Source organism: Sarcophilus harrisii, chromosome 1 (assembly GCF_902635505.1).
Source record: "Sarcophilus harrisii chromosome 1, mSarHar1.11, whole genome shotgun sequence".
Taxonomy (NCBI): Eukaryota; Metazoa; Chordata; class Mammalia; order Dasyuromorphia; family Dasyuridae; genus Sarcophilus; species Sarcophilus harrisii.
In genome coordinates this window covers 697,093,655-697,120,636 of record NC_045426.1, presented here as the reverse complement: position 1 = coordinate 697,120,636, position 26,982 = coordinate 697,093,655, and the positions used below count along the sequence as shown (strand labels likewise).

General features: G+C 40.9%; 1 protein-coding gene across 1 annotated transcript in view; it reads right to left on the bottom strand.

Moving 5' to 3' along the window:
- SRRM4 (serine/arginine repetitive matrix 4) overlaps window positions 1–26,705 on the bottom strand; it is a 235,220-nt gene extending 208,515 nt beyond the window's left edge. Inside the window, exon 1 of the mRNA XM_031948684.1 lies at window positions 26,081–26,705. Within this exon, the coding sequence (XP_031804544.1) occupies window positions 26,081–26,211 (131 nt within the window). The 5' untranslated portion in view covers window positions 26,212–26,705. The remainder of the gene's footprint in view (window positions 1–26,080) is intronic.
- Window positions 26,706–26,982: the final 277 nt, after the last annotated feature.

The window sequence follows — 26,982 nt, the reverse complement described above, 5'->3', positions numbered from 1 at the left end:
TTGGAATATCGAGCACAGGAAGGGGAGTCATGTAACAGAATCCTGGGAAAGGAAGCTGGAGACAGATTGTGCAGGGAGAGCTTTAAAGGCCAGCCTGTGGTGCTTTGTCATCTGGTCCAGGCTAGCCCTTAGCCAAAGATGGAACTAGAGGAGCTCTCAGCGTCTTCTTCTACAGGACCCCTTTATCTGTCCTTCTCCTTCTATCTTGCTCCAGTCTCTGGACCTTTGTGCTATAACAACTAGCCCCCCTCAACTTCTTTGCAAACCTTAAAAGGTTCTATAAATGCTGGTTATTATTGTTAACTACTATTAATTAAGTATCTGTCAATCAACAAGTTTTTACCAAGTTAGCCCTTCCAACAGCTAATGCCATTGATCATCAAAGGGATTGAGAAAGAGGGGATAGATCCTTCTATGGGCATAATAGGCCCATTCCTGGAAGTTAAAAGGTTCATCTAAATGGTTTGGGTGAGGGTGATCAGGAAGCCTTGGCACTTAGGAACTGTGAGATTCTGGGTAAGTCAGGTAACTTGCTGAGTCTTAGTTTCTTCACCTGTGAAATAATAGAGCCAGACTTAGAAGGCTTTTAAGGATCCTTAGAGATCCAAATCTATGATAGTCTATCACTTCAAAGTTTACAATGTGATATTTATATAGCTAGGTATTCTATATGGTTATTTCCTATTAATATAAAAAACATAGTGTACATGTATATACAATGTGTATATATCATATATGGTACATGACACAACAAATATATACATTATATATACATGTGTAGTGCATAAATATATTGTATATATGTGTGTATGTAAATATACATATTATATGTGTATATATCAACAGAGAGATAGGATAGATAGATAGATAGACAGACAGACAGGATAGCTAGACAGGATAGATAGTGGGTAGATCAGTAGATGGATGGATGGATGGATGGATGGAGAGATAGATAGCGAGAATAGATAGTATTTAGATAGATAGACAGACAGATAGACCTGATAGATAGTAAGGACAGATAGTAGATAGTTCAATAGACAGATGGATGGACAGATGGATGGATGGAGAGATAGTTAAAATAAATAGTAGATAGATAGATAAATAGATAAACAGATAGATGGATGGACAGAGGAATCTTACTTGGTATTCACAACAACCCTGGGAGGTAGATGCTACACATATGAGAATGTGGACCTTAGAAAGATTAAGCAACTTGCCCAGGATCACATAGCTTGTAAATATCTGAAGGATTCAAACTCAGTAATTCAGCCAATAAAAATGTTTCTGCACTTCTCATGTACCAGACACTGACCTAAGTGCTAAGTACATAAGGAAAGGCATCCTCCAGGAGTTAACATTAAGAGAGGAGATAATATGTAAGAAACTAGGTTCATGTAAGCTATAGGGAATAAACTGAAGGTAATTTCAAAAGGAAGGCACTAGTTAAGTTAAAGGGAGAGGTGAAAATTCAGTGATAGAGGTATATGTGCAAGGCAACTCAGACATGTCACTCCAAAAAGTCTGATTTTATACCACCTATTCCTCAGTCCAGGAAGGATAAAGAAATGAGCATGATCCCGTGCCCCATTTTACAGAGGAAGAAATGAGTTTGGGTCAGGATTAGTGTCTTACAAATAAAATTGTTTTCTCCTCCTTTATATCAGTGAAATCACAAGTCTAGTCTGTCAGACTAGCCTAATATCCTACTGTCCCTTATACATAATAGTTACTTAATAAATATTAATGGGATTCAAAATGCTTGAAATTTCTTTGATCTAAGATTTGTCAAGAAATTCATCTAGACCATGGACTTTGGATTCTATAACCTCCCCTAAAAATAGGCACCTGGATCAACCTCCAACCACAAAGCTTTAATAATAAGATACCATTATTCTCACTCTTGATTACTTATCATACCCTGCCATTGCTCAAAGAAGGAGCCACAAATAAACTCAATTACCACAGAAATTTTGAAAACTGAAAGGGACCTTAGTGGCCACTAAATCCAATCCATATACAGATGGAATCCCCATTATGAAATTTCTGAGAAGTGATTGGGTCAACCTTAGCACAAAGTCCTCCAAGGATGGGGAAACGCAACACTTCTTTAGGAAGCCAACTCCTACTATTTACCTGCTCTGGTTGTTGGGAAATTTCCCCTGACATCAAGCATCTTTTGAGAACCCAATGGGACTATCCTATATGATACAAATCTTACAAAAATATTTTCCTGACTCAATGCCCAGCATTGTATCTTCTACCAATATGGCAGTGAAGAGAAAAGCCTTGATTTCCAAGACATCCCATTCTACTTTGGAATAACTCTTAACTGTTAGAGTGTCGAACTCCAATTGTACTTCTTGATAGAGCTTCCAGTTTTAGATAGGCCAGGATAATTCTAGGCAGGAAGTTTCTAAAGGGCAAGGTCTATTTCATCCATTTCTGTACTGTCCCCAGCATCCTGAACCTAGCAGGCTCCCAATGAATCATCATCCAGTTGATTTAATTTTGTTCCTATTGCCCATCAGGTACTATTTATCTTCCTGTCCACTGGAGTCCTTTTTTGTTTATCATTAGAGCTGGGAAAATGAAGGCTCTATGAGGGATTCTGAGACAGAGTTGTCCTAAGCTTTAATACTACTTTCAAACACCATCCACAAATGGAAGTAGCAAGTATAGCAAGCAGGAGTGTTAGTTCTGATCATTGTTACCTCTATGACCAAGCTTCTGTTTTGAGTTCAGTTTTCCTACTTGTAAAATGAAATCTGCAAAGTGGGAGTTGGGTGTACTTTGTGGTTCACCAATTGGTGGAAGATGGATTGAATCCTTCCCAAAGTAATCAATGCTTCAACACACCCTCACCTGCCTTTATCTCCCAACACATCCTTATTCAGTTCCTTAGCTCTTACCAACTACTAGCTTCTCAGACCCTGAGAGTGATTAGAGTCTAACTGCTACCAGGGAATCGCAGACTGCACCTCTTACCGGTGTCACTGGGAAAATCTTCCCTTCTCCCTCCAAGCAGAGCTGTTCACTGCTCGCTGGTTTCACTGATGGTGGCAAGTGCCTATGAAAGGTAAAACTCTAGGGAATGAATTATATGGAAGAACTCCACCAGATACTCCATGAATCCTACAGAATAAGATCGCGTGGATGAATTGTGATTTACTTGTAAAATCTCATTACATCGTCTTTCTCCTTAAACCCAGACCTACAGACCGATCTATTCTCGTAAGGGTACCACCATCCTTTCAATCACAATCTCAGCATCATCTTTGATTTTTCACTCTCCCTCCCTTCACATACTCAATCAGTTATCAAGGTTGTCACTTTCACCTTTATAAGTCCCATATATTTCCTATTCCCTTTCTCTAATTCAGACCATTATCACATCTTGCCTGGATTATTGTAGTAATTTCTTAAATGGTCTCCTTGTCTTAAGTCTCTCTTCCTTTTTAGTCCATCTTCCAAATAAATGTCAAAGTAATATTTCTAAAGAATAAGTTTGATGATGCTGCTCTCTTAACCAGTAAACTCCAGGGGTTCCCTATTGCCACTAGGATAAAATATAAACTCAATCTGACTTTAAAAACTGAATCCTATGCTATCTTTCCAGCCTCATTATACATCACTCCCTTTCTCACACTCTAGAATCCAACCAAATTGACTGTATATATATGTATGTATGTATCTGTATATGTATATAATTGTATATATAAGATATCTACAGAGCAGATGGAAGTGAGATCAGGGAAATATTAATAATAATAGCACTTATATAAGCACTTTAAGACTTTCAAAGAGCCTGATGATATCTCATTTGATCTTGTGATAGAGGTACTGTTATTATTTTCATTTTACATATGAGAAAAGTGAGGAATATTATGACTTGCCCAAAGTCGCACACATCTACCCAATATCTGAGAACAGATTTGAATTCAGATCTTCCTGATTCCAAATCCTAAGCTCTATCTACTATACCAACTAGTTATCTTTTCAACCCCTATTTTATTCTTTGTGTTTGTGCCTGGTAAACAGTAGGGGATTAATAAATGCTTGTTCATCAATGATCAACTAATTTCTGAGCATGGAATCCCTACATTCCTACAGAATCACTGAGAGAATAGAGGTTTGAAATGAAAATCTTCTGACAAAAGTTCAAATAGGTTCCCTGTGGTAGCCTAATCCTGCTCTGTATCACCGGGAAGGGTAAACTCCCAGCAGCATCTTTAAAGATAGTTCTCAGGTCTGTAGCATTGAAGAAATTCAATGAAAGGATTGCTCTTGGAATATCAATCCCACTCACCAACTTGATGGCTTGTTTATAAAACTTACTAAAGATAGCACAGCAAAGGTATATGTATTTTTAATTCAATTATAACTTTAGAAATCAAATTATAAGACAGCATAATACATCATTGTGACAAGCTCAAGATACGCCATTTGGATATGCTCATAGCTCCCCTAACGATGGTGTCTGTGGGGCCAACCTGTACTTTCTCTCACCCCTCTACTCTATTCTTATCCAATTCAATTCCATTCAATTCAACAAACATGTATAAAACAACTCGGCACAGTTTTAAGACTGAAAATAAAAATATACTTCTTTTATAAAGAATAAATAAAAAGAAATAAATCTTGTTCTTAACCAATTTTTAATCAACTACATGCTAGACACTGTGCTAAGTACTGGGGATAAAAGAACAGCAGAAGGCAATCCCTGCCCTCAAAGAGCTTCCATTTTAACGGGGGAGACAATATCCAAACAATTATGGACAAACATATTAGAGACAGGATAAATTGGATAAATACAAGATACCTACACAACAGATGGAAGTAACATCAGGGGGAATATTAATAATAATAGCACTTATATAAACACTTTAAGATGTTTTCCTCAGCAGAGGAAAGATGCTAGCGTGAACGGGGATCTGGAAAAGCTTCTTTGGGAAGGTGGGAAATGATTCATACACAGAGAAGTAAATACAGAGTAGGTACTAAACTGTGCTTCAGCTTCAGAACAAATTTACTTCCCCCAAGCCACCTGACCTATATTTTCCTGCATTTTTGATTCTCTCCCCATCACCTCCATTTGTGTTATCCATTGTTTGAGATACAGAAATCAAGACATCATCCTGTGGGGTGGTTGGGTGGTTTTATGTCCAGTAGGCTTGGAAAAATCCCATGATTCTCCATGGCCATGATACTCCAGGAATCACATACAGCTGAACCCTAAGCCCTTGGACTTGGGAAAATGAAAGTTCTAAGGACCCAATGAAAGAAGATTATTTTTAGATACATTTGAGATAGACCATCTTTTGTCTATATAGCATCAAAAGATCAGAGATCTAAGAGACCTTGATTAGAGGTTCAAGGAGACCATTTCACAGATGAGGAAAATGAAACAGAGAGATTAAATGAACTGCTCAGCTTTATACAACTACTAGGGATGTGAGTCAGGATTAGAATGCAAGCCTTTCTGACTCTATGTCTGGGCCCTATCCCCAAAGCATTCTTATCCTCATCCAATGCCTTCAGAAGGTTGCCCTGCTATTTGACTTTAGTCAGGTCCCATGCCTTTGTTTCCTTATCTGTATAATTAGGATAATGATCTCAATCCTGGCTACATCACACAGAGTACTATGAAGCTATTGGACTGAGTATGAGAGTTTGGGTCTAGTCCCTGATTATATCACTTAACATCTCTTATCTTTTTTGGGAATATGAACCCACTCTTTCAGATCTCATAAAGCACTTTATTTTATAACTCAAATAAACTATTTTATCATTCTTAAATCAGATTAACATGGAGTATTGAAGTTAACTATCGCTCTACTTCTTGAAAGAAAATAAGGCATATTTTCATCCTTACCAATTCTCTAGTACCTAGTGAAGCAATACCCAGTACTGCTGAAAACAGTAGATCCTTAATAAATGCTTGTTGAATGAACAAATATGTATTGTATCTAATAGTTCTCTCCTGGCACATTATTAGGAGTTGACACAGAAACTGGAAGATTGCCTGTTGAAAAGTTTAGAAAAGGACTCTTTTCAAGGGTGTTTGTTGACTCTAGTTGAAACTAATAATCTGAGACTTCTTCCAGCTCTAAAGTTTTATGACTCTATGATTCTTATGAACCTCAAGAGGAGAGCAATGGTGTCTCATTTGATTTCTGCACATGATCCTCAGATCTATCACAAAGCTCTGCATACAGAAGGCACTTAATCAGCGCTCCTTTTTAATGACAGTTAGCATTTATATACTACCTTCATAAGAATTTCAAAGCAATTTAAATACATCATCTCATTTAATTCTCGGAACAGCTCTATGTAGTAGTCATCAGAGAAAGTGTGGTACCCTAGAGAATGTTCTGAATTTAGAGATAGAAGAATTAAGTTTCTATTTGGGTCACCTACATGATCTCAGGCATGTCACAGAACCTCTTGGAGTCTCAGTTTCCTCATCTTAAAAATTAATGGGAACTAAGTAACCCTTGTCCCTCTCAGACATTCCCAGTTCTAAACCTATGTTCCTGAGCATAAATTTTTATCATGCCCGCTTTAGAGATGAGCAATCTGACCGTGGAGGAGGTTAGTGAATCATGGAATCCTAGAATTGAATTTGTGCTGGAAGAGACTCTAGTAGCCATGGAATACACACAGCTCTTTGATTTAAAAATAAGGAAACTGAGGCTCATTGAGTTTAAAGAGACTTCCTCAGATTCACATAGCTAGTATCTGAGACAGGATTTGAACTCAGTTATCCTAACTCAAAGTTCAACAATATCCCCAGTTTGTCACTTGGTCTTAGAGTTAGCAAGTGTCAGGGGCAGGATTCGAATGCAGATGTTTTCTGACTCCAGGTCTACCATTCTTTCTGTTATATCATAAGACTTCCAATGTATTATTCTATTTCTCTTTATCCTAACCATGTTTTCTCCATCTCCAGAAAAATTTTCTAAAGATCAGGGAAGATGATAGATCATAAATTCATGGATCTAGCAATGGGATTACTACTCTGTCCCCTCATTTAATAGATGAGGAAATGGAGACTAGGAGATCCTAGGTGACTTTATTTAACAAGGTCACCAACCTAGTAAATATCAGGGGGGTATAACTATGAACATATCTGGAAAAGTATAAAGAACTATAGAAACAAAGGGAATTGGGAGTAGAGGACCATCAAATTAGAAATGGAGCATGCTGGACATGAGGATGTCATCTGAAATCCAAGCATTTGGGAAGACTGAGGTTGGGGGAATCTCACGAGTTCTGAGCTACAAGAGTTGTGTGGATTGGGTTTTTCCATTAAAAATGGACATTAATATGGTAAGTGCTTGGGAACCTCTTGGGAGGGGAGACAAAGCTGCCCAAGGAGGGGGAAAACAACCCATTTTGGAAAGAGTAGAATAAAACCCCCATGCCAATCAGAGTAGAATTGATCTAGTGAGTAATCCATTCAATTCCAATATAGTTGAGATAGAGATACCCAGCCAGTTAAAAGTGTATAAGGGACCTCAAAGACCATTTAATACAATCCTCTCATTTTATGGATGAGAAACTGAGGCTCAGGGAAGTGACTGCACCAGAGTCACACATGACATATCAAGATCTAAATACAGCTCCTGTCCAGGATGACTTTAAATCCATCATATTTTCCATCAGAAACAATAGAAAGTGGTAATCCTGGGGAATGGAAGAAATACATATCAGCAATAGTTTAGTGAAGATTCCCAGTCAGGTACCATTTAGACCAGTTAGTATCTGGGTCCCTTCCAATTCTTCCACTCTGAGAGTCTGATTACTGAGTTTTCCTCCATTTCTGAGATCTTGGAGAGGACCCTACCGTGCCTATTCAAGGCAAGGCACTTGCTCTGCTTCTCCTGCCCTCCCTGCTGGGAGGACTCACCACCCGAAAGACTATATTGATATAGTTTCAAACTGGCAGGTCCCAGTTTAAGACTGCTGGCAGCGCCAACATGCAGACGTTCTGAGTGATTTTCTCTTCCCCCACACCTCCCTGGCCACGGGGCCCCAGCGCGATGGAACCATATGTCGCTGGGATGGTGGCTGACAAGGCAGTCTGTTCCTAATCCTTTACATTGCTATGGAACTTCTCACTTCTGCATGATCTCACTTAATCCTCAGAACAACCCCGGGAGGTAGGCAGGGAAAGGATTATTATCCCCATTTGACAGATGGGGGAATTGTGGCTCTAAAAGGTCAAATGACTTTACCTAAGGACACGGTGGTTAAGGCATTCAATCCCAGCCACTTTCCCTTCTCCTTATTTCCCACCCCAAGCACTCTCCATGGCTGAGACTATTTTTAAAAGCACCTAGTCGCGGGCAGCTCATTTCAGATATCTCAGGCCTGGTATATTATCCTTTTAATTCAGGGGTTGGCAACCTTTGAAAAACAGCATGTCACGGTTCCAACCCCTTTCCTTCTGGCTCGTCCAGGAGTGGGAGGTTCCCTTGACCCCAGCCACAGTCAGCCCCCATCTGGAGCATCGCTGTTGGGTCTGGGTGCCATGTTTCGGGAAGGAGTGCAACTCAGGACAGCAAAGGGCCTCGAGATGACAGCATGGAAAGATTGGTGGGAAAAAAGGAGAATGTTTGACCAAGAGAAGGGAAGACTTAGCAGGGATTTAATAGCTATCCACTATCATCTGAAGGATTGTCGTGTGGGAGAGTTTAACTGCTCTTTTTTGCTGCTTGCCCTTACAGGGGGAGCAAGGAACAGTTGGTGGAAGTCAGAGAGAGATATTTCCATTGCACGTCACGAAAAATTCATAACAATTAGAGCTTCATCGAAGTGGAGTGGGTTGCCTTGGGGGATAGTGAGCTCCCTCCATGGATGGCCACTATTGAAGTGCTTTCATTCAGGTATGGGTCAAAAGAAATGTCTTTGGAGGTCTCTCCCAACTCGAAGATTCTAGAGAAAGCAGACTCGCACATTCAGGAAGGGCATCATGGGAAAAGTGTCCCTAAGTGAGAAATAAGATCACCAAGAGAGAAGACAGCAGAGTTCTATATTTACCTATGAAACAACTTTGTACCATTCTCTCTACTTCTCTGCGCTTCAATTTTGTTATCTCTAAAATGGAAATGTTTCTCTTGATCTATATAGGACTTTCTAACTACTTCAGCCACTATTCTAAGGCCTTTCCCATTTCTGATAACCTCTGTTCTAAAACCCTCCTAGACATTCCCTGTTCTAAAGCCCTTCTAGCCCTGACATTCCCTGTTCTAAGCTCCCTCCTACTCCCAACATCCCCTGTTCTAAGATCCCTCCCATTTTTGACATCCCCTGTTCTAAGGTCCCTCCCAGCACTAACATCCCCTGTTCTAAAGTCCCTTTCAATCCTGACATCCCTTGTTCTAAGACTCCTCCCAGTTCTGACATTCTTTGTTCCAAGGCTCCTTCTAAGCCTGGGATTTTCTATTCTATGGACACAAGTCACTAGACAGCAGAATATGAAATTTCCACATTTCTCCAGTTCCTTTGTGGATGGCTTCATTTTGAAGGAAATGTTTCCCAATCTAAATTGTTCCAGCTGTGGCTAAAGCCCATCTCCCCTTGTTCTGTCCCCTAGGACAACAGAGTGAAGATAAGATCCCCCCTGGGAGTACCATGCTTTGTGGTTACCTGTGCCTGACATCTCCTGGGAGACAGTCATCCACCTAGCCATAAATCTCTCTTTCTCAAGGCAGCAACAGAAAGTCACTTAACCTGTGGTGACTTCCCCTACCATGAAGAACACCTCGTAGACACTAAGACACTTTCCAGGACCCTGCTGCTGCTCTTTCTTCTTGGGGATTAGAATTCTGGCACTTAGCATTGGCAGAAGAAGCTTGGAAACCAAGGGGGAAGGAGGCTCTGCTTATTCCTTTGCGGCACTGACAACACCGTCTGATGAATGGAAAGAGGGCTGGACCCTCACTCCTCACTTCTAAGGGCTTCATGCTTCATGTAATGTGCTTCTCCTATCTGCCCTCATAAATCCTGCCCACCCCTCAGTTCCAGGTCCCACTGAGGAGTGAAAAGATCTGCTTTCCTGGCCTGTCCCTGACACTAACTCACTGCATGATCTTGGAGGAGTTACTTTCCATCCCCAACTCTGCCATTCCCTATTCTAAGGCTCCTCCCAGCTCTGATACTCTATTCTAAAATTTCTCCAATTTTTTCACGTGTATGTGTGTGTGTGTATATTTGTTTGTGTTTTAAGACCAGAACTCCACATCTTGCCTATGCTGAAAGTATAGGAGCAATTCAGGGGGCTCGCTCACCATGTTGCTGCTGAACAGGGGTCTACACCCTGTTGGCTTTAGCCCTACGGGTTCTCAGAGCTCCCTACCAGCCTCAGTAGTCTGGCAGCAAGTATAGCCATGCACGTCCATGCACGTCCAGAACTCATTCAGTGTTCTGAGGCCCTCTCTAACTCTAACACTCAGTGTCTTATCAGCCTAAGCTAAATCCCACCTCAAGCCTTGAGAAAGGGGAGTGCAATCACCAGTTGTCTTGACCTAGGTCTTGCTGTTGCACTCCATTGACTCTGGAGGAGGAGAAAGTGAGGTTAATGATTTTGCACATCTCTGCCTCCCTTAATCCTATTCACTCACAAGTCAAGACATCACCCAAGCCCCAATCAGCCCATAATTAGTCCCATTTAACCATCCTACCTCTACCTCAACTAATACAATAATGAAAATTAAGGTCTTTCCAATAAATACTACTCTTTTGTCCTATTCAATGTCAGTCTTCATTCCCTAGAAAAACATGAATAGCACCATGGACATCTTGCCAATCTAACCCCATCTTCCACATGATCTGAATCCACCTCTCTGACACCCCCCCCCTACCATTTCCCACCTCTTCTGCCTCCTTCACACTCTTTGGGAAGTTAGGACCAGTTGCACTAACTGGAACCTGGACCCAAGAAGCTCAAGAGCTTGGGTAGCTGGTCTAATAAAAGATGCTAGCTGGCTGCAGTCCCTGAAACCTGACTCTTGCAGCAGCAAAACCTTATCACCTGCTGGGCATTGCTATAGGGATGGAGCTCCCACAGGGACTCTCTTATTCCCTGAGCTCAGGCTACCTGCATTTCACTGTAAATGATATAGGAAATCCCCAGAGGTCAGCACTGAGTGTCTCACCAGGCATCTTGTATTTGTTGATGCAAGAACAAAGTAGACCAAAGGGGTGATGTCAGACCCAGGATAGGGTCTGCAAGTCATTTGCAAGGAAGGGGGCAGGTGAATAGAGCAGTACTGGCATCGTAGAAAGAGCATCTGCCTGAATTAATGCTTGTCTTGGGTCCAAAATTTGGCTCTATCATTTAATTTCTGGGTGTCCCCTGGGCAGGTAACTCTTTTTTGGACTTTGGTTGCTCTAGCAAGCAAACAAGGAGCTTCTAGAGTTCTTAACTTGGGCCCGTGAACTTGTGATTTTTTTAACTTGATAATTGCATTTCAAAATAATTGGTTTCTTTTGCAATTTTAAGGAGTTATTTTAGGCCTTTAATAAAATGATTTTGATAAAGGGTTTATATATTTAATCAGACTGTTAAAGGGGTACACAGCACAGATAAAAAGTTCAGAATTCTTGCATAAAATTATCTCTAAGCCTTGAAGGACATCCTTACTATATATATGACTTTGAAGGAAGGACCTTACTTCTAAAGTGTCTCTTCTGGAATTCAGTCAAGAAGAACCTATTATGTGCCAGTGATGGGAGCTCAAGACAAAAGGAAAACATTCTCTACTCTTATGATCTACATGTATATAGTTTAGTACAAAATAAATACAAAGTGATTTGAGGGAGAGGCAGGGCACCAGCAGCTGTGAGAATCCAGAAAAAATTCACATGGAAGGTAATGCTTGAGTCTTGAAGAAAACTGGTGTTCGAAGAGGTGGGAGGTTGGTGGAGGTGGTGGCGAGTGCATCCAGCCATAGAGGAAGGCTTAGATGAGGAACAGTAAGAATTGAATGCACCCTAGAGTACAGGAGGAGGAAATGGTTTAAACCTAGAAAGCTAGGTGGAAATCATGTTGTGAAAAGAATGAAATGCCAAAAAATTGTTTTTATTTGCTCCTTAAGGTAATAGGGAACCATAGAAGTTTATTGAGTGAGGTAACATGAAGGACTTGTCTCAATCTTTAAAGATCCTTTCTGCTGTGTGATATATTTTAAAATGATCTGAACTCCAGATTAGAGACACAAGACTGCTTCAAATTCCTCACCTTCAATGGGTGTTGTCTTCCTTCCTAACTGGCTGCTGGCCATTGAGTGAAAAAAAAATAACTCCTTCTCATGACTTAATATTTTTTAAAAAAGTTGAAGAAGAATCTCTTTGAATAATCCTCAGGGAATCTGTCAGTGGGTGGTGCAGCCACTGGGAGCTGAGCCCTGGGAATCAGACCGTCAGCAGGGAGATCTCCCAGTGATGAGCATTTTAGTCCCAAGCCTCTTAATATTTGTTTTGAAAAGACACATGTAGATGTGAATTACTTAATGACTATTTTAGGGTTCAGCATTGTTCCTGTACTTGGATGGGTTTTGTCTGGATGACATCTTAATTTGGTGTTTTATTTCACGGGAGCTCCTGCACTCAAGCTCTGGCATGTACAAGATCCTTCAGTAAGATCCCTCATTAGCAGTTGTGTGAGAATGTGTGTGTGTGTGTGTGTGTGTGTGTGTGTGTGTGTGTATGTGTGTGTCTCCACCGAAGCTCAGTAAACAAAAAGGGGGAGGGAAGAGGAATGGACATCTCAGTTTTCACGCATGAATATGAGTAATACCCAAACCTCTTCTCCGTGGAAACAAGATTTGCCTCTGCTATTTGGAAGTCTAAACAGTGTCTTTTTCAATTTCCCAATCTGATTGATCCCAATCAGAGAGATTGTCAATTTCATGCTTGTCCATAACAAACCGGGCTTCTCCATCTGGTCTTCCCGATGCTGTCTGTTCAAAGTCAGCCTTGCTGGAGATTGCTGAGTTCCCAGGCACAAAGATGTGGGGGTGGAGCGCAGAGGAGCTGACCAGCATTCCCTCGAAGGTGGGAGGACTATTCTGCAGTGAGAATACCAGCCCCCCTTCTGAAGTAGAAAAGGTGGCAAAGGGAGAGAGCAGTTCCAGGAGAAGCCCGGCTCTCTAGCTTATTTGCCCTCAGGCCACAAGGATACCAAATGTAAAGGTGGAAGGGCCCATTCAAGTCCACCATTTTTACAGGGGAAGAAACTGAGGCATAAACATATCAGAGGATTTACAATCATAGCATCAGAGATTTGGAGCTTGAAGGAAGAGTTTTGAGTCATTTCAATGATATCTGACTCTTCATAAGCTCATTTCTTTGGCAAAGATATGGTTTGGCCATTTTTTTCTCCAGTTCATTGAGATGAGGAAACTGAGGCAAACAGAGTGAAGTGACTTGCCCAGTGTCACACAGCGAGTTAAGTATTTGAGACCATATTTGCACTCCTGATAATGAGTCATTCTAATTTTCAGCCCAGTGCTCTATTCACTGAGCCACTGAGCTGCCCCTAAAGGGACATTAGAAGTCATAATCAAGTCCAATCTTTTCATTTTACCACTGAAGGAAGAAAAGCTTAATGAAGTTCACCAAAATAAGGTCATGGGATCAAAAATTTTAAAGTGAACCTGAGAGGTCATTTAATCCAACTATTTTACAGATGAGGAAACTGAGAACCCTTGGGGTTAAAGTCACACAGGTAGTTAATAGATGTAGAATTTGAACACAGGTCCTCTGACTTCAGAGCCAGGGCTATTTCCATTGTATGGTTCTGTATCCCTCTTAAACCATCACTCCCCTCTCCAACAATTCACTATCAGTTCATATTTCCATACTAATCTCAAACTCAGACCAAACATAAAGGAGGGGGGAAGCCTGCTGTTCTTACACAATATCTTCTATTTTAAAGACAAATATATTTATTTGGAAGAATTATGTATTGTTTTGCATGATCTTTACCACACCTCCCCTTCATTAGAGCAGATTGTAAACCTGAAGTTGGATATTCTGTGATGAACTTGGATTGTATAGTTGAGACATTGGGTTGAGTCAGAGGACTTGAGTTCAACTCTTGATTACCATGTACCATCTGGATGACTGCCCGAAAACACTTCAATTCTGGGCCTCAGTTTCCTTTTCTGTAAACTGAGGAGATTGGAATAGATAGACTCTGAGGTCCCTTCCAGTTATAAATTTATGACTATTTGGTGAAACAGTAATCTGCTTTGGTGCCCAGGCAAAAGGACAATGTGGTTCTCCCTTTAAATTGTAAACTAATTAAGAATGGAGAGTGTATTATTTTTCATCTTTGAATCCACATGACTAACAACAACAATTACTATTACTATTACTCCTCCTCCTCCTTTTCTTCCTCCACTAGCATTTATATACCACTTTAAAGTTTGTAAATTGCTTTAAATATATATCATTTGTACATCACAGCAAGAATGTGGTAGGTACTATTATCATAAGCACATTTTACATATGAAATAATTGAGGCAGGGTTTTTTACTTACCCAAGGTCACAAGTCTCTGAAACAGAATTTGAACTCAGATTTTCCAAAGTCCAAGTTCAATATGCATTGGGTCACTAAAAAGAGGTCTTTGCACAAAATAGTCACTTAATATAGGTTTTTTGAATGGATGAATGGATGGATGAATAAACATGCATCATGGACTATATTCTTCCTTATTTATGTTCATTATCAACCCTTGTATTTTTTCCTCAAGGAGATCTCTTATTTGCTATTTCATGGGAATCATCTCAATGACCTCGTGGGATTTGCAAAACTATTTCTTGGAGCCTGACTTTACAGATGATGAAACTATGTCCCAGACAGACTAGGGGACTCTCTTGAGGTCACGCAGTGAGTTAATTACCGTATCTGGATGAGATACCATCTCTATTAACCCCCATATCAGGATTTTTTTCTACTTAGCCATTATTTAGTATTTACTTAGTCCCAGTCAAGGTGTAAACATTAGGTTAAACCTTTGTAACTTCTTTGGAAAATGAGAACCTGCCAAGTTGAGAGCAGTGATGATAGATTAAGGATTAGAGTAAATTTTAGAGAGATTATCTAGCTTAGATTTTAACTTGGTGCCCATAATTTTGGTTTTTGGGGAGAAAGTATTTTAATAAATTTCAAAACTATGAATTTACTTTGTAATTTTATACATCATATTTTATGTATTTAAAAGCATCACACTGAGAAGGTATCTGCCAATTTCACCAGACTGCAAAAGGGATCCAGGACACAGAAGAGGTTTGAAATCCAACTGAAATTCAATGTTCTCATTTTACAGATGAGGAAATTGAGGTAAACACAGATGTGTCATATATCCCGGCTCACCCATCTGGCAAGCAGCAGAGCTCGTATTCTAACCTTGTTCCCCTAATTCTAAATACAGGGACCTTGCAGTTGCAATGGTGAATAAAATGACTTGAGATCTTTGCAAGAGAGGCATAATAGAAGGTCTTGGTGGTACAGTGGATGAAATGCTGCACTTAGAATTGGAAAGACTTGATTGAAATTCTACCTCATATATTTATTGTGTGACCCTAGACAAGTTACTTAAGCCTCAGTTTCCTCATCTGTAAAATAGGGATAATAATAGCACCTATCTCCCAGGGTCACTGTGAGGATAAAGTGAGATAAATTTGTAAAGCACTTCATACACTTTCAAATGCTCCACAAATTACTGCTAATTATAAGTATTGTTTCATTTTCTAATTTCAGTGAATGAATTATTAGTTTACTATGTGGATGTGCTTTGGAAACTGTCAAATGTTTTGCTCAGATAAGGTATTTTACAAGAAGCAGTGAATGAATTTCTAGACTTGGAATCGGAAAGTATAAGTTCAACTCTGCTGTGACACTGAATCCCAATAAATAATTAGTTAATCTTCTGTTATGTGCCAGACACTATGATAGGTACTAAGGCTGCAAAGAGAAAAGAAAAGAAAATGAAAAAATAAGACTGAGCTATTTAAGAAAAAGGGAGATATTGAAGAGACTCTTTGACCTACAGACATCTCAGAGCAGAAAGGTTGGGCTAAGGACACCGCTTGTACCTGTCTCCTTAAAATGCTGAGAGAGGTTCCAAAGGACCGTCTATTCTTCCCCCAACTCCCCCATCATGGGTACCTTGCCTAATAAAAGACAGCTTTTTAGTTCATACATTTCTGGTAACTTGAATTTTGCCTCCACCACAAAGAAGCCAGAGGTTGCTTAGAGACAAATATGAAATGCTAATTAAGGCAGAGAGCCAAACTTCTGACTGTTAGGGATTTTCCTAACTGGGGGTTCAGAGCAATTATGATCGTTTTTCTATCTTTTGATTTAATTTAAACTCTAAAGAAATGGAAGGGGGAACCATGGGGACCTGAGAGACCATGACTTTGGTCCTTGGAGTAAAAGTAAGTAAGTATTAAGTGCAACACGTGATGTCACAAGTGATTGGTATCTTAGTTGGTTTTGTGGGGGCTGCTTTTTTGTCCTTATTTTTTGTTATAAAGGATAATTCACCGGATAAAAGAGGAGAGATATGGAAGTGATGAAAATGCAAAAACAAACACATAAATAAGAATTCAGTTTAAAAGAAGCATAATAATAATATCAACAATCAGGTCCCTCCCAGCCAAATATATTCAAGTCATGTAGTGAGATGGGTTCTTAGAATCATAGATTTGGAGACAGAATTAACCTCAGATACCATCTAATACAATTCTTTTATTTTATGGATAAGGGAAGCTGAGATCAAGAAAAAAAATGTGACTAGCTGTTGGAAGGAGATATTTTGGGCCAGAAGTTGAAACAAGGTACTAAGAACAACTGATGGAAACAATGCTTATGTTCACACCTTTAGAGAGCTCATAAGTATCTAAGTACTCAATGGAGTTCACACGTTTGGGAGAATTCAGGGTTTAGAAAGAGATATCTGAATTCACACCTCCCTTAGGGCCAGAGAGCATGCTGGGAGATATCCCACAATCCCACACTCGGAGAAGTAGCATAAATACAGCTCCAGTAAGCCACTTGAAAGAGTTACTTGGGAGCATTCCCAGGAGTCGGAGAGGAGTACTCTGCAAGAAAGCCTACAAGCCCTATCTTCGAGGTAAGAGAGATTCATCGTATCTTCTACCTTGGTGCTGGCTGGAGTTGGAAGGGCAAACCTTTGGATTTGGAGACATTCAGGCGGAGCTCTTAGAACCAAGCGAAGAGATAGGCCTCTGGGCTAACCGGGCTATATTGAAGGACACAATAAAAGATCTGAACTCTTTTATCACCTGGCTGTGTTTTGGAAAAAGAAACACCAACAACTAGCCTATGAGTAAAAAACTCTTCCACACCTCTTTTAAAATAACAGGAATCCTCTAATATGAAGTCCAAAGAAAATCAGTTGCCAGAATTCTGATGTTATTATTATCTTTATTTCCATCAAGAGACTTCATTTTCATATTCTACATGGGGCAGTGTTTTAGGAGTTCAAATTGTGTCAGATCCTCACCTGAAACCTCTCAAAAGAAAGATGAAGACTATGGAATACAGTAGACTAAATTTGTTATTCAAAAAGTAATTCCCAATTAATTGTGGGTTTCCTTCTTCTGCAGTTTATAGAATACTTTAGTCTTTGAGGAGAAATTGGGAAGCAAAGAATCTAGATAGAGTGTTGGTTCTGGAGTCAGGGAGATCTGAGTTTAAATTTCATTTTAAACACTTAGTAGCCATGTGACCCTGGGCAAGTCATCCACCCTGTTTGCCTCAGTTACCTCATCTGTCAAAAGAGTTGGGGATGGAAATGTCTCCTAGTATTGGTCAAGAGCCAATTCAGTGTTGCCTTTGAATCTCCTTGTCAACATAGGAAATGCTAATTTTCATAGGGGCAGATAGATGACACAGTGGATAGAGTACTCACTCTAAAATCAGGGGTACCCAGGCTCAAATCTGGCTTCAGATACTTAATACCTATTTGCTCTATGACCCCAGACAAGTCACTTAGTATCTATTGCCTTGCAAAAAAATATTCATTTCTGTAATCACCTTTTATTTCACATTTACACACATGTATATCATATATGAGCATATGCACATACACACAAATATATTAATATAACTGTTATGTTAATATATCATCATGATTGTTCATTTGTTTTTCAGTTGTCTTAAGCTCTTGATGATCCCATTGGGATTTCCTTGGCAAAAATACTGGAGTGATTTGTCATTTTCTTCTCCAGCTTATTTGATAGATGAGGAAACTGAGGCAAGCAGTAATAGAAGTGTTTTATCCAGGGCCAGGTAGGGATTAATTGACTAAGGTCAGATTTGAATCCAGGAAAATGAGTCTTCATGACTCCAGGCCCTGAGCTCTATCCATTATGGCGCCATCTAGCTGCCATTATATAATTATATGTAATACTAGAATAATATTGTAATGTTTTATACATCTGACTAAATAAAAGGCTCTTTGAGGGAAGGAACTTTTACTTTTGTTTCCAGAAATCCAGTGTCCAGTATATAGCACTTTCTAAGTAGTTTTTAACCGATTGATGTCTTAATCCTTGGAAGGATCCAGAGGAGGGCAGACAGAGTGATGAAGGGTCTCAAAATCACACCAAATAAGGATTGGTTAAAGGAGCCAAGGATTTTTGGCCCGAAGAAAAGAACATTTGTGAGGAACACAGTATCCATCTTCAAGTATTTGAAAGCTTGTCTTGTGCAAGCAGAATTATACTTGTTGAGCTTGGCCCTAGTGGGCAGAACAAGCAACGAGAGCTAGAAATTGAAGAGAGGCAAAATCCAGTTCAATGTCCAGAGAACCTTTCAAAGAATTAGCACAATTACAACCTGGGAGGGGCTACTGGGAAGCCAGTGGGCTCTGTGTTTTTGGAACTTCTTCTATGAAGGCCGAGTGACTATTTGTCAGGGCCATTTAGACGGGGGATTCCTGATTAGGTATGGATTAAATTGCTTAGTCTCTGATGTGCCTTCCAACCCTGACATTCTGATTCTGGGATTCCTGGGGAAGAGCTAAATCTAGCACTTGCTCATTTGTTTTTTAAACATTAGCTTCTCCTAGGTTGTTGCTAAGTGGGTTAGCTGTATCTTATAAGTTTCGCTGCAGTCAGGGTGAGGCTCACACCTTAAATTGCATCAGGAATCAGAGCAGATCGAGTGGATTTGGAACTAAGAAGACTTCAGTTCAAATCTAGCCTCAGACACTTATTAACCATGGGACTCGGTTCACTTAACTTCTGTCAGCCTCAGTTTTTTCATCTGTAAAATGAAGATATTAATAACAACCACACCAGGGAGGATCAGATGATCAAATGAGATGATTTTTGTAAAGTGTTTAACATCTTGCGTGGAACATCATATAGGCTTTATAAATGTTAAATATTATTACGGAGATGATTATTACAATATTGACAATGTGGATGAGATTGTGGGAGAGAGGAATAGTACCTGACTTGATGTCAAGAAAACCCTAATTGGGGGTCCTGCTTCACCATTTTCTGTATGTGTGTTTTTATTATTTATTAAAATTTATATTTTCCTCAGATTTTTTTCTTTCTAATTTTTGGTTTAAAACTTTGAAATTTATAATTCAAAGAATACAAACAGAAAAGTTTTCCATACACACAGCAGAACAGAAAAGGATTATATAAGAGACTATGAGCCTCTAGTTCATGCAGTTTGCTTTCCCCCCACCATCTTAATGCAATTATAAATGGAGATTTGGGAGTAACCACTGAGGCTGCCTAGTCCTATATCTTAATTCTGTAGATGAGAATCCTTAGCTACAGAGAAGTAAATTAACTTGCCTAGATCACACATGTAACAACCCTCAGAGGTGGAATTTGAATCCAGGACCAGAGATTGTGCTCTTCAGTGTTGCCCCCTCTCTCCCACTCCGTTGCTTTGTGACTGTGGCCAAGTCATTTTATCTCTTTGGTCCCTCAAGAGAGAAATGGATTTTAAGTCCCATTAGGACAACAGAACATAAGAGTGGAAAGAAACCTCTGAGAGCATCTCATCTAAACCCCCAATTTTAGAGATGTGGAAATCCACAGGTCCAAGGTCACAGTGACGGTCTTAGTAAGAGGCAGATTTGAAATTTAAACTCATATTCTCCAACTCCACATAGAACTCTTTGCTCTACACTTGAATGTCTCCTCAATACCATAGACTAGAATTAGATTATTAGATTAGAATATTATAGAATCTTAGTGGAATAGCACATTATGGAATAGAATAGACTATTAAGAATAGGAGAAGATAGAATAGAGCTTTCTAAGTAGGAAAAACTTTCTAGTTCAGAGATCAATGAAAGAAAATAAGATCCAGAACTATTTTTGAGACTACAGTTAACACTTTAGTGCTGTAAAAGAAAACTACTCATTCCTGACTCACAATTCTTTTAACATTTCTCCCCTGCTATTAATCACAAGTAGAAAACTCAAAACTCCAACCCTCATCTTCCTTAGAAATAAGGCTGGGTTTGAGCTTTGTAGGATTATTTGGAATTGGGATTTTAAGATTTTTTTTTCCAGGACCAAAGACAAAGGAGCTTAACTAGAATTGTAGGTCCTAGAGGGTCATTTGGTCTGGTCTCTGTTTCTGTTCCGATTCAAACCAGAACTTAGATCATCCCAAAGAGATGTCTACATTTCAAGATCTTTGAGAATAGTACTTTATTCTGACAGTGGAAGAGATTAAATTATTTGCAAAATTTTGTTCTTCAATGCTCAAAATATCAAATATGTGGGAAGATTTGGGAAGAGAGACCATTTGGTTCATATTTGTGTCCAATCTCCCTCCTTCCCTCCCTCTCTTCCTTCCTTTCTTCCTTCCTTCCTTCCTTCCTTCCTTCCTTCCTTCCTTCCTTCCTTCCTTCCTTCCTTCCTTCCTTCCTTCCTTCCTCTATCTCTCCCTCCCTCCTTCTTTCCTTCCTTCCTTCATTCTTTCACATCAATAGAATTTTCCTTATTAAGACCCTAGCTTCCAGATCAAGAGTGATAAGAAATCTTAAATGACCATTCACTGATTTCCCCCCTTTTATCTAACAAATTCACCTTTCAGAAAGAGAGATATTTGATACAAATGATACCAATCCCTTTCCCCAAGGGAAAATAAAACAACCACTCATCAGTCTTCAGGGCCAGGGTTATTCATTACCTGGGACAGGTTGGGTCTTTACCACAGGCTGTCTGTCATGAAACCTTATCCAGGTAGACCTTCAGCCCTGCCCCTGAGAATATATTATTCATGGATGTGCTAACTAATGTATTGGCATGAAGGCATAATCTGGCATTAACAGGGTTTGAAAGAATTTTTACTGCCCCTATGACATAATCATCCTTTCTTTACGTAACATATAAATGTAAAAACAGGGATTAGAATTTAGAATGAAAGAAAATTTAGAAATTAAGAGAATTCTAATAGTTATTTGCCTGTAGTCTGCTTTGTTGCCATTCTACAAAGAAATTATTTGCCAAGAAAATTAGTAGCATGAAGGAAAAGGGAGGGGAGAGTATAAAAGGAATATTTCTCCACTTCAGAGAACAGTTTTTTAACACATTGGAATCCCTCACTACTAACTATTTATATACTAATTTCAAATATATTTTAATCTATTTCTCTAAGGAGTCACTGGATTATGCCAGGAATCTGGCATGTTCTAGAAAGCAATATAAAAAACCACATTCAGATCTTTTGCTAATTCCTACTGGTATTCCAAGTAATATGTTATAGTGAGGTTTGTTTGGATTGACCATAAAATTATATGAATCAATTTGTGTTCTCAAGCAATTTATTTATATTTTATTACCAGTAGTTCATTAATGGGTGTTCCCTCACCAATACGTTTTATGAGCTACCTGTGACTTCATTGTGGATGACTAATCTTCCCTAGAGGATCTACTATTTTCGCTAGGTAGCTTTACATTTAATGGGTCACAATGAAAAATTCTAACCATTATCTTTTGATCTAGCTACCTAACTGGCTCCCCTTCTTTTGAGGAATACCTCTTCTCAATAATATCCATTATACCAGTTCTCTATATATGATCCAGAAATGGAAAGATGACGTGTCCAGTTGCATATACCTTTGATTCTTTAAAGATTGGAGTGTTCTAAAATTCACATCTATATGGCATTCATGGGTGAACAAGATTGGCTATTAGGTGAGCAATTAATCAACTAGTATTTATTAGGCACCAACCATGTACCGGGCACTATTTAAGACAAAAATTAAACAGTCCCTGTCGTCAAAAAGCTTACAATCTATGTGATAGTTTAGGGGAAGAGATGAGAAGGTGACACATATTTCATCCCTTGCAACTCAGTAAACGAGACATTTATAACTTACTTAAAATTTTAGAACTTCCCATGTACTCAACTCCCTGAAATTGGCAAGTACCAAATGGGTTCCATTAGTAAATCTAGGTAATTCTTTGCCAGTTTTACTCTAGCCCAGACAAAAATCCAAAGTATTTACTAAGCAATAAGCGGAATGCTGCAGTCGGACCATTGTTTCTCCACTTTGTGTATTCATCCTACAGGTGTGTATTGGGGGAGTTTTGACTCTATAGTACTCATTATTTGCATCAAATGGGAAGAGGAAAAGACATACATTTGGTGCCCTTCAAAGAACTCGTGAGTTGGGGAAATTTTTTAAATGATTGACACCAAGAAATTTGCTCCAACATTTAAATCTTACCTTTGGCTGCTGTTCAGTGAATTTTAAATCTATTATAATTGGCATACCTTCTTGCATTATGGGGTGGACACTGAAGAGGGGGCATGTTGATTATACATTTATTTTATTTCATGTTTATAAAATCTATGCATATGGACAAGTATCCTATTATTGATTTGCTTAGCACCAAACCAAGTGCTTTATTTATTTTTTTATTATAGCCTTTTATTGACAAAACATATGCATGGGTAATTTTTCAACACTGAACCTTGCAAAGCCTTCTGTTCCAACTTTTCTCCTCCTTCCCTCCACTCCCTCCCCTAGATGGCAGATAGTCTAATACATGTTAAATATATTTAATACAATATATGTACACATATTTATGCAGTTTTCTTGCTGCACAAGAAAAATCAGATCTAGAAGTGCTTTACTTTAGATAAGCATACCACACAATAGGGCACGATAGCAATAAAGGAAAACTCCCGACAGGGATCTCCCAGGAAATTTGAGAACACTTTTTGCCTACAGAATCAGAATAGGCTTCACAGAGGAGGTGGCATTAGGACTGAGCCTTGAAGGAAAATTTAATTCCATTTTATTTTATTCAATGTCTCTAATACATAATACTATGTACAAACCTGTCCTAGGTTCTAGGAAACTGAAGTTAAGCATTATAAATAATGTTTCTGAAAGTGAAGTAGCAGTGCATTTCAGGCATGGAGACTTCTGAGAAAGTAAACGAGGGGACTAGGTTATCTAGGGAGACTTTTAAAAAGGCAGCTAGATAATGTGGAGGATGGTTAGCATCTAAAAACAAAGATTACAAATCTGGCACTTACATCAGTTATTCATAGGTCTCTGTGCTCAGCCTTCTAGTGGACTCATATTTGCACAGAAGTCTTCTGCCTCTGGTCTGTGCTCAGCTCATAAACCTTAGCTATATTTCTTATGAGATTGGGATCCCGAATTGCCTCAATGGGAAGCAACTGGGACCATGGCTTAGAACCATGATTTGATCCTTTCCTCTGCTTTTCTATTCTGTGTAGAAAGGATAATTCCCTCCAGATGTTAAAGGTCTTACCATCTGCTATGGTGATGACAGTTGACCTCTGCATGTAGATGTCTGCTTGCTACTGGCTGGTTTGGAATTGGGAATGACTGAGGTTTTGCAAGCAGTAGAGAGTGAAAAGCAGAGATGGTCACCTCAAAAATCAGTTATTCCCCAGAACTCTTTTTTTCTTGGCATTAATAAAAATACTCTCCTCTCTCATCCTTTCACCCCAGCCCAGGCTAGAACAAAAAGCAATAAAGGGCAAACATATGTGAGAATGAGACAGAGAGAGAGAGAGAGAGAGAGAGAGAGAGAGAGAGAGAGAGAGAGAGAGAGAGAGAAAAATGATGCCCATCTCAGCAGCTTTGAACAGTATAATCCTGGAGAGAGATTAATCAGGACATGTGGTTTCAAATCTTAACCTCAGTCACTGGGTTCAAAGGCCTGCAAGACCTATAAGAATCCAGAATGGTCCAGGGATTAACATGGAATCTCTGACATAATAAAACTGGGCTCGAGTCAAAGATGCAAAGGGGGTGAGGGTTTGGAAACCCTTTAGAGCTAGCTGCAAAGACTGGGGACCAGGCCATCAGAACAGCATGAAAGTACCACTCTGATGGGCAAAGAATGAGAGGGCAGAGCAAAGCTGAAATTAGACACTCTGGTTGGAATTAATACATCTCCAGGAAACTGTCTCCCTCTCCTTGGCTTCCTGATAACAAGAAGGAGGCTCAGGAGTAATTTCCACAGTGCCAATTTGCTGTGTAATTATACATAGTCCATTCTACAAGGGCATTTTCTTTGGCTGAAAGCTGTGCCTTTTTTTGCCATCGTTTTGTGTTCTCCGACAGTGGGGTTAATGGCAGCAGCCCAGGCAGATGAAAACCCTGACGTCAAACACCCTCCACAAAGCTCCTCGTTTTAAGCTGAGGAGCATAATATATATAATGTTTTGGGCAATTGTTTCCAATTTTCCTTCCTGTGCCTGTGGAAGCCTCCTCCCTTCTGTGTATCCCGAAAATGCCGGCTCTGCTGATGACAAAGCTTTCAGGGCGATACGCCCAGCTGGTCCATCGCATTTCAATTCTGCCCATCTCCTTTTAGGGCACCCTTTTCTCTGTCGAATCTATAGGAGACCTGGACATTTTCTAAAGCCATAAAATGAGAAACTTAGTTGGTTCTAGGTGGTTCCTATCAATGGGGCACCTCCCTCTTCCCCATGAAAGTTTAGATTTGGTTACAACCAGAACAGGATATATGTCGGAGCCACTTTTCTGAGGCATGTTTTCAATCTGCTCACTAAGGAAACCTGCCAGAATTCAGCAGTCCAAATCCAAGCCCTCTTCTACCTCCCTTTCTTCCTCCTGCCCAGCCACCCATCCCATACCAGCAGATTTGCTTTCTTTGACCTGATCCTGGGTGACTTCTCCTTTTCATTCTGCTCAAATCCTTCTGGACTGACCTATCAGTTCATGAGATACACATTTCTCAGACTCTAAATTTTATGTCCATCCATGCACCTGATTTTACATTTCCCCTTCACCTTGCTCCTCATCTCCCTTTCTCCTGTTCACCCTCCTCCCATTTCTCCTCACCACCTTTTTTTTTGTCCCTCCTCCAGGGAGTCTCCCTCCTTTCTTAGTTCAGAACTGGGTTTGTTCACTGAGGGAAAATCAGATGAAAGTCTCGAAGGTAGCGCTATGGAGAACAATCCCAGCACCCCCCAGCACCAGCCCCCTACTCCGGGGTGCTTTCAGAGCGAGGTTCCGCTGAAGAAAAGAGTTGGACACAGGTACAAAGGAGCAGCGGGTGATTTCAGTACATCCACAGGCTAGCATATGGGTTTTTTGTCAAATAGCCCAGGGCTCAGCTGTTACTGAGTTGACTGTAAAACCCTTAGCGAGCTCTGGGCTTCCTAACACTCGCTCTCCATCCTCTCCCCACGTCCCTCCCTTCAAAGCTTTCTTCTCCCCTCATTTCCCCACGCCCTCAGCCAAGACATTCGGAACCGAGGGGGAGGAAAAGTTTCTCCGAGCCACGCGAGAGATTCTTTCCTGGACTTTCACGACACCGTTCGTCTGTCCGGAGGAAGTGATGTTCTCGCTGAGAACACGGGGACGCTAGTTTAATTCCTCCGAAAGGTTACCTGTACCTCTTCTTCAAGGCTCCTCTAAGCGAGTAGCTCCGCTGCTCCTCGGGGAGACACGGAGAACTGCCCGGGAGAAGGGCGCCTTCCCCCACATGGTCCCCAGCCCGGCCCCGGTCCCCGAGTCCCAGCGCCGGCGGGAGCCTCACCTTGGGAGAGGTTTGCGGGCGGTGATGCTGGCGACGATGATGCTCTCGGGCCGGGGGGTGGCCACGGCTTTGAAGGTCCCTTGCCAGAACTTCTCAAAAAGCTGTTTCTCGCCCTGCTGCACGCTCGCCATGGTCCAGCCCGGAGGCCCCCGGAGCCTCGGGCGCTGTCCAAAGTGCTGAAACGTACGTTCCAAATGGGGGCGCTCCGGGGAGGCTCCGCTGCCCAGCAGCCGCGGTCCCGGCCCTCCCGGGCGCTTCGCTCGGCCTCCGAGATATCCAGGGGGAAGAGAGAACGGGGAGTGTGTGTGTGTGTGTGTGTGTGTGTGAGCTTGGGCTTCTCAGGGAGCCGACAGAGGGAGAGAGGGGACTGTCAGTCTTTCTAGTTGGGCTTTCCTCCCTTCCACCTTCTCCTTTGCAGGCTCTTCCCTGTCCCCTCGGGCGGGGATGGAAAGGCTGGCTCTCGGGGGCCAGCTACAGGAGCACCGGCTCTGGGGCCGTCTGGGTGTGCGTGCCCAGTGTGCGAGCGCCGCTTCTGTTTTGTCTCGGGCAAGATGTGACGTGGGAAGAGGGGGCTGGTCGTATGGGAGCCACTTTCCCCCTCCCTCCCTCCCTCCCTCCTAGTCCTTCCTCCCCGCCCTCCCTCTCCCTTTCCCTCGCAGCCCTCGCAGCCTCCCGCTTCTATCTGCATAACAAAAGCCCGCAGGTCGGGGGAGGGGAGGAGGGGCGGGGCGGGCGCCAGTCACCAGAGCTAGCGGCGGAGTGAAAGTCCTGACCCCAAAGAACCGCAGTCGAGTTCGGGGATCCTGTGCAATTTCCCTAACAGACCTCTGATCCCCGTCCTGTGCCTTCCCTTGGTCCCCTCCCCCACTCGTCTCGGCCTCTCCCTCCTCTCCCCTTCCCAC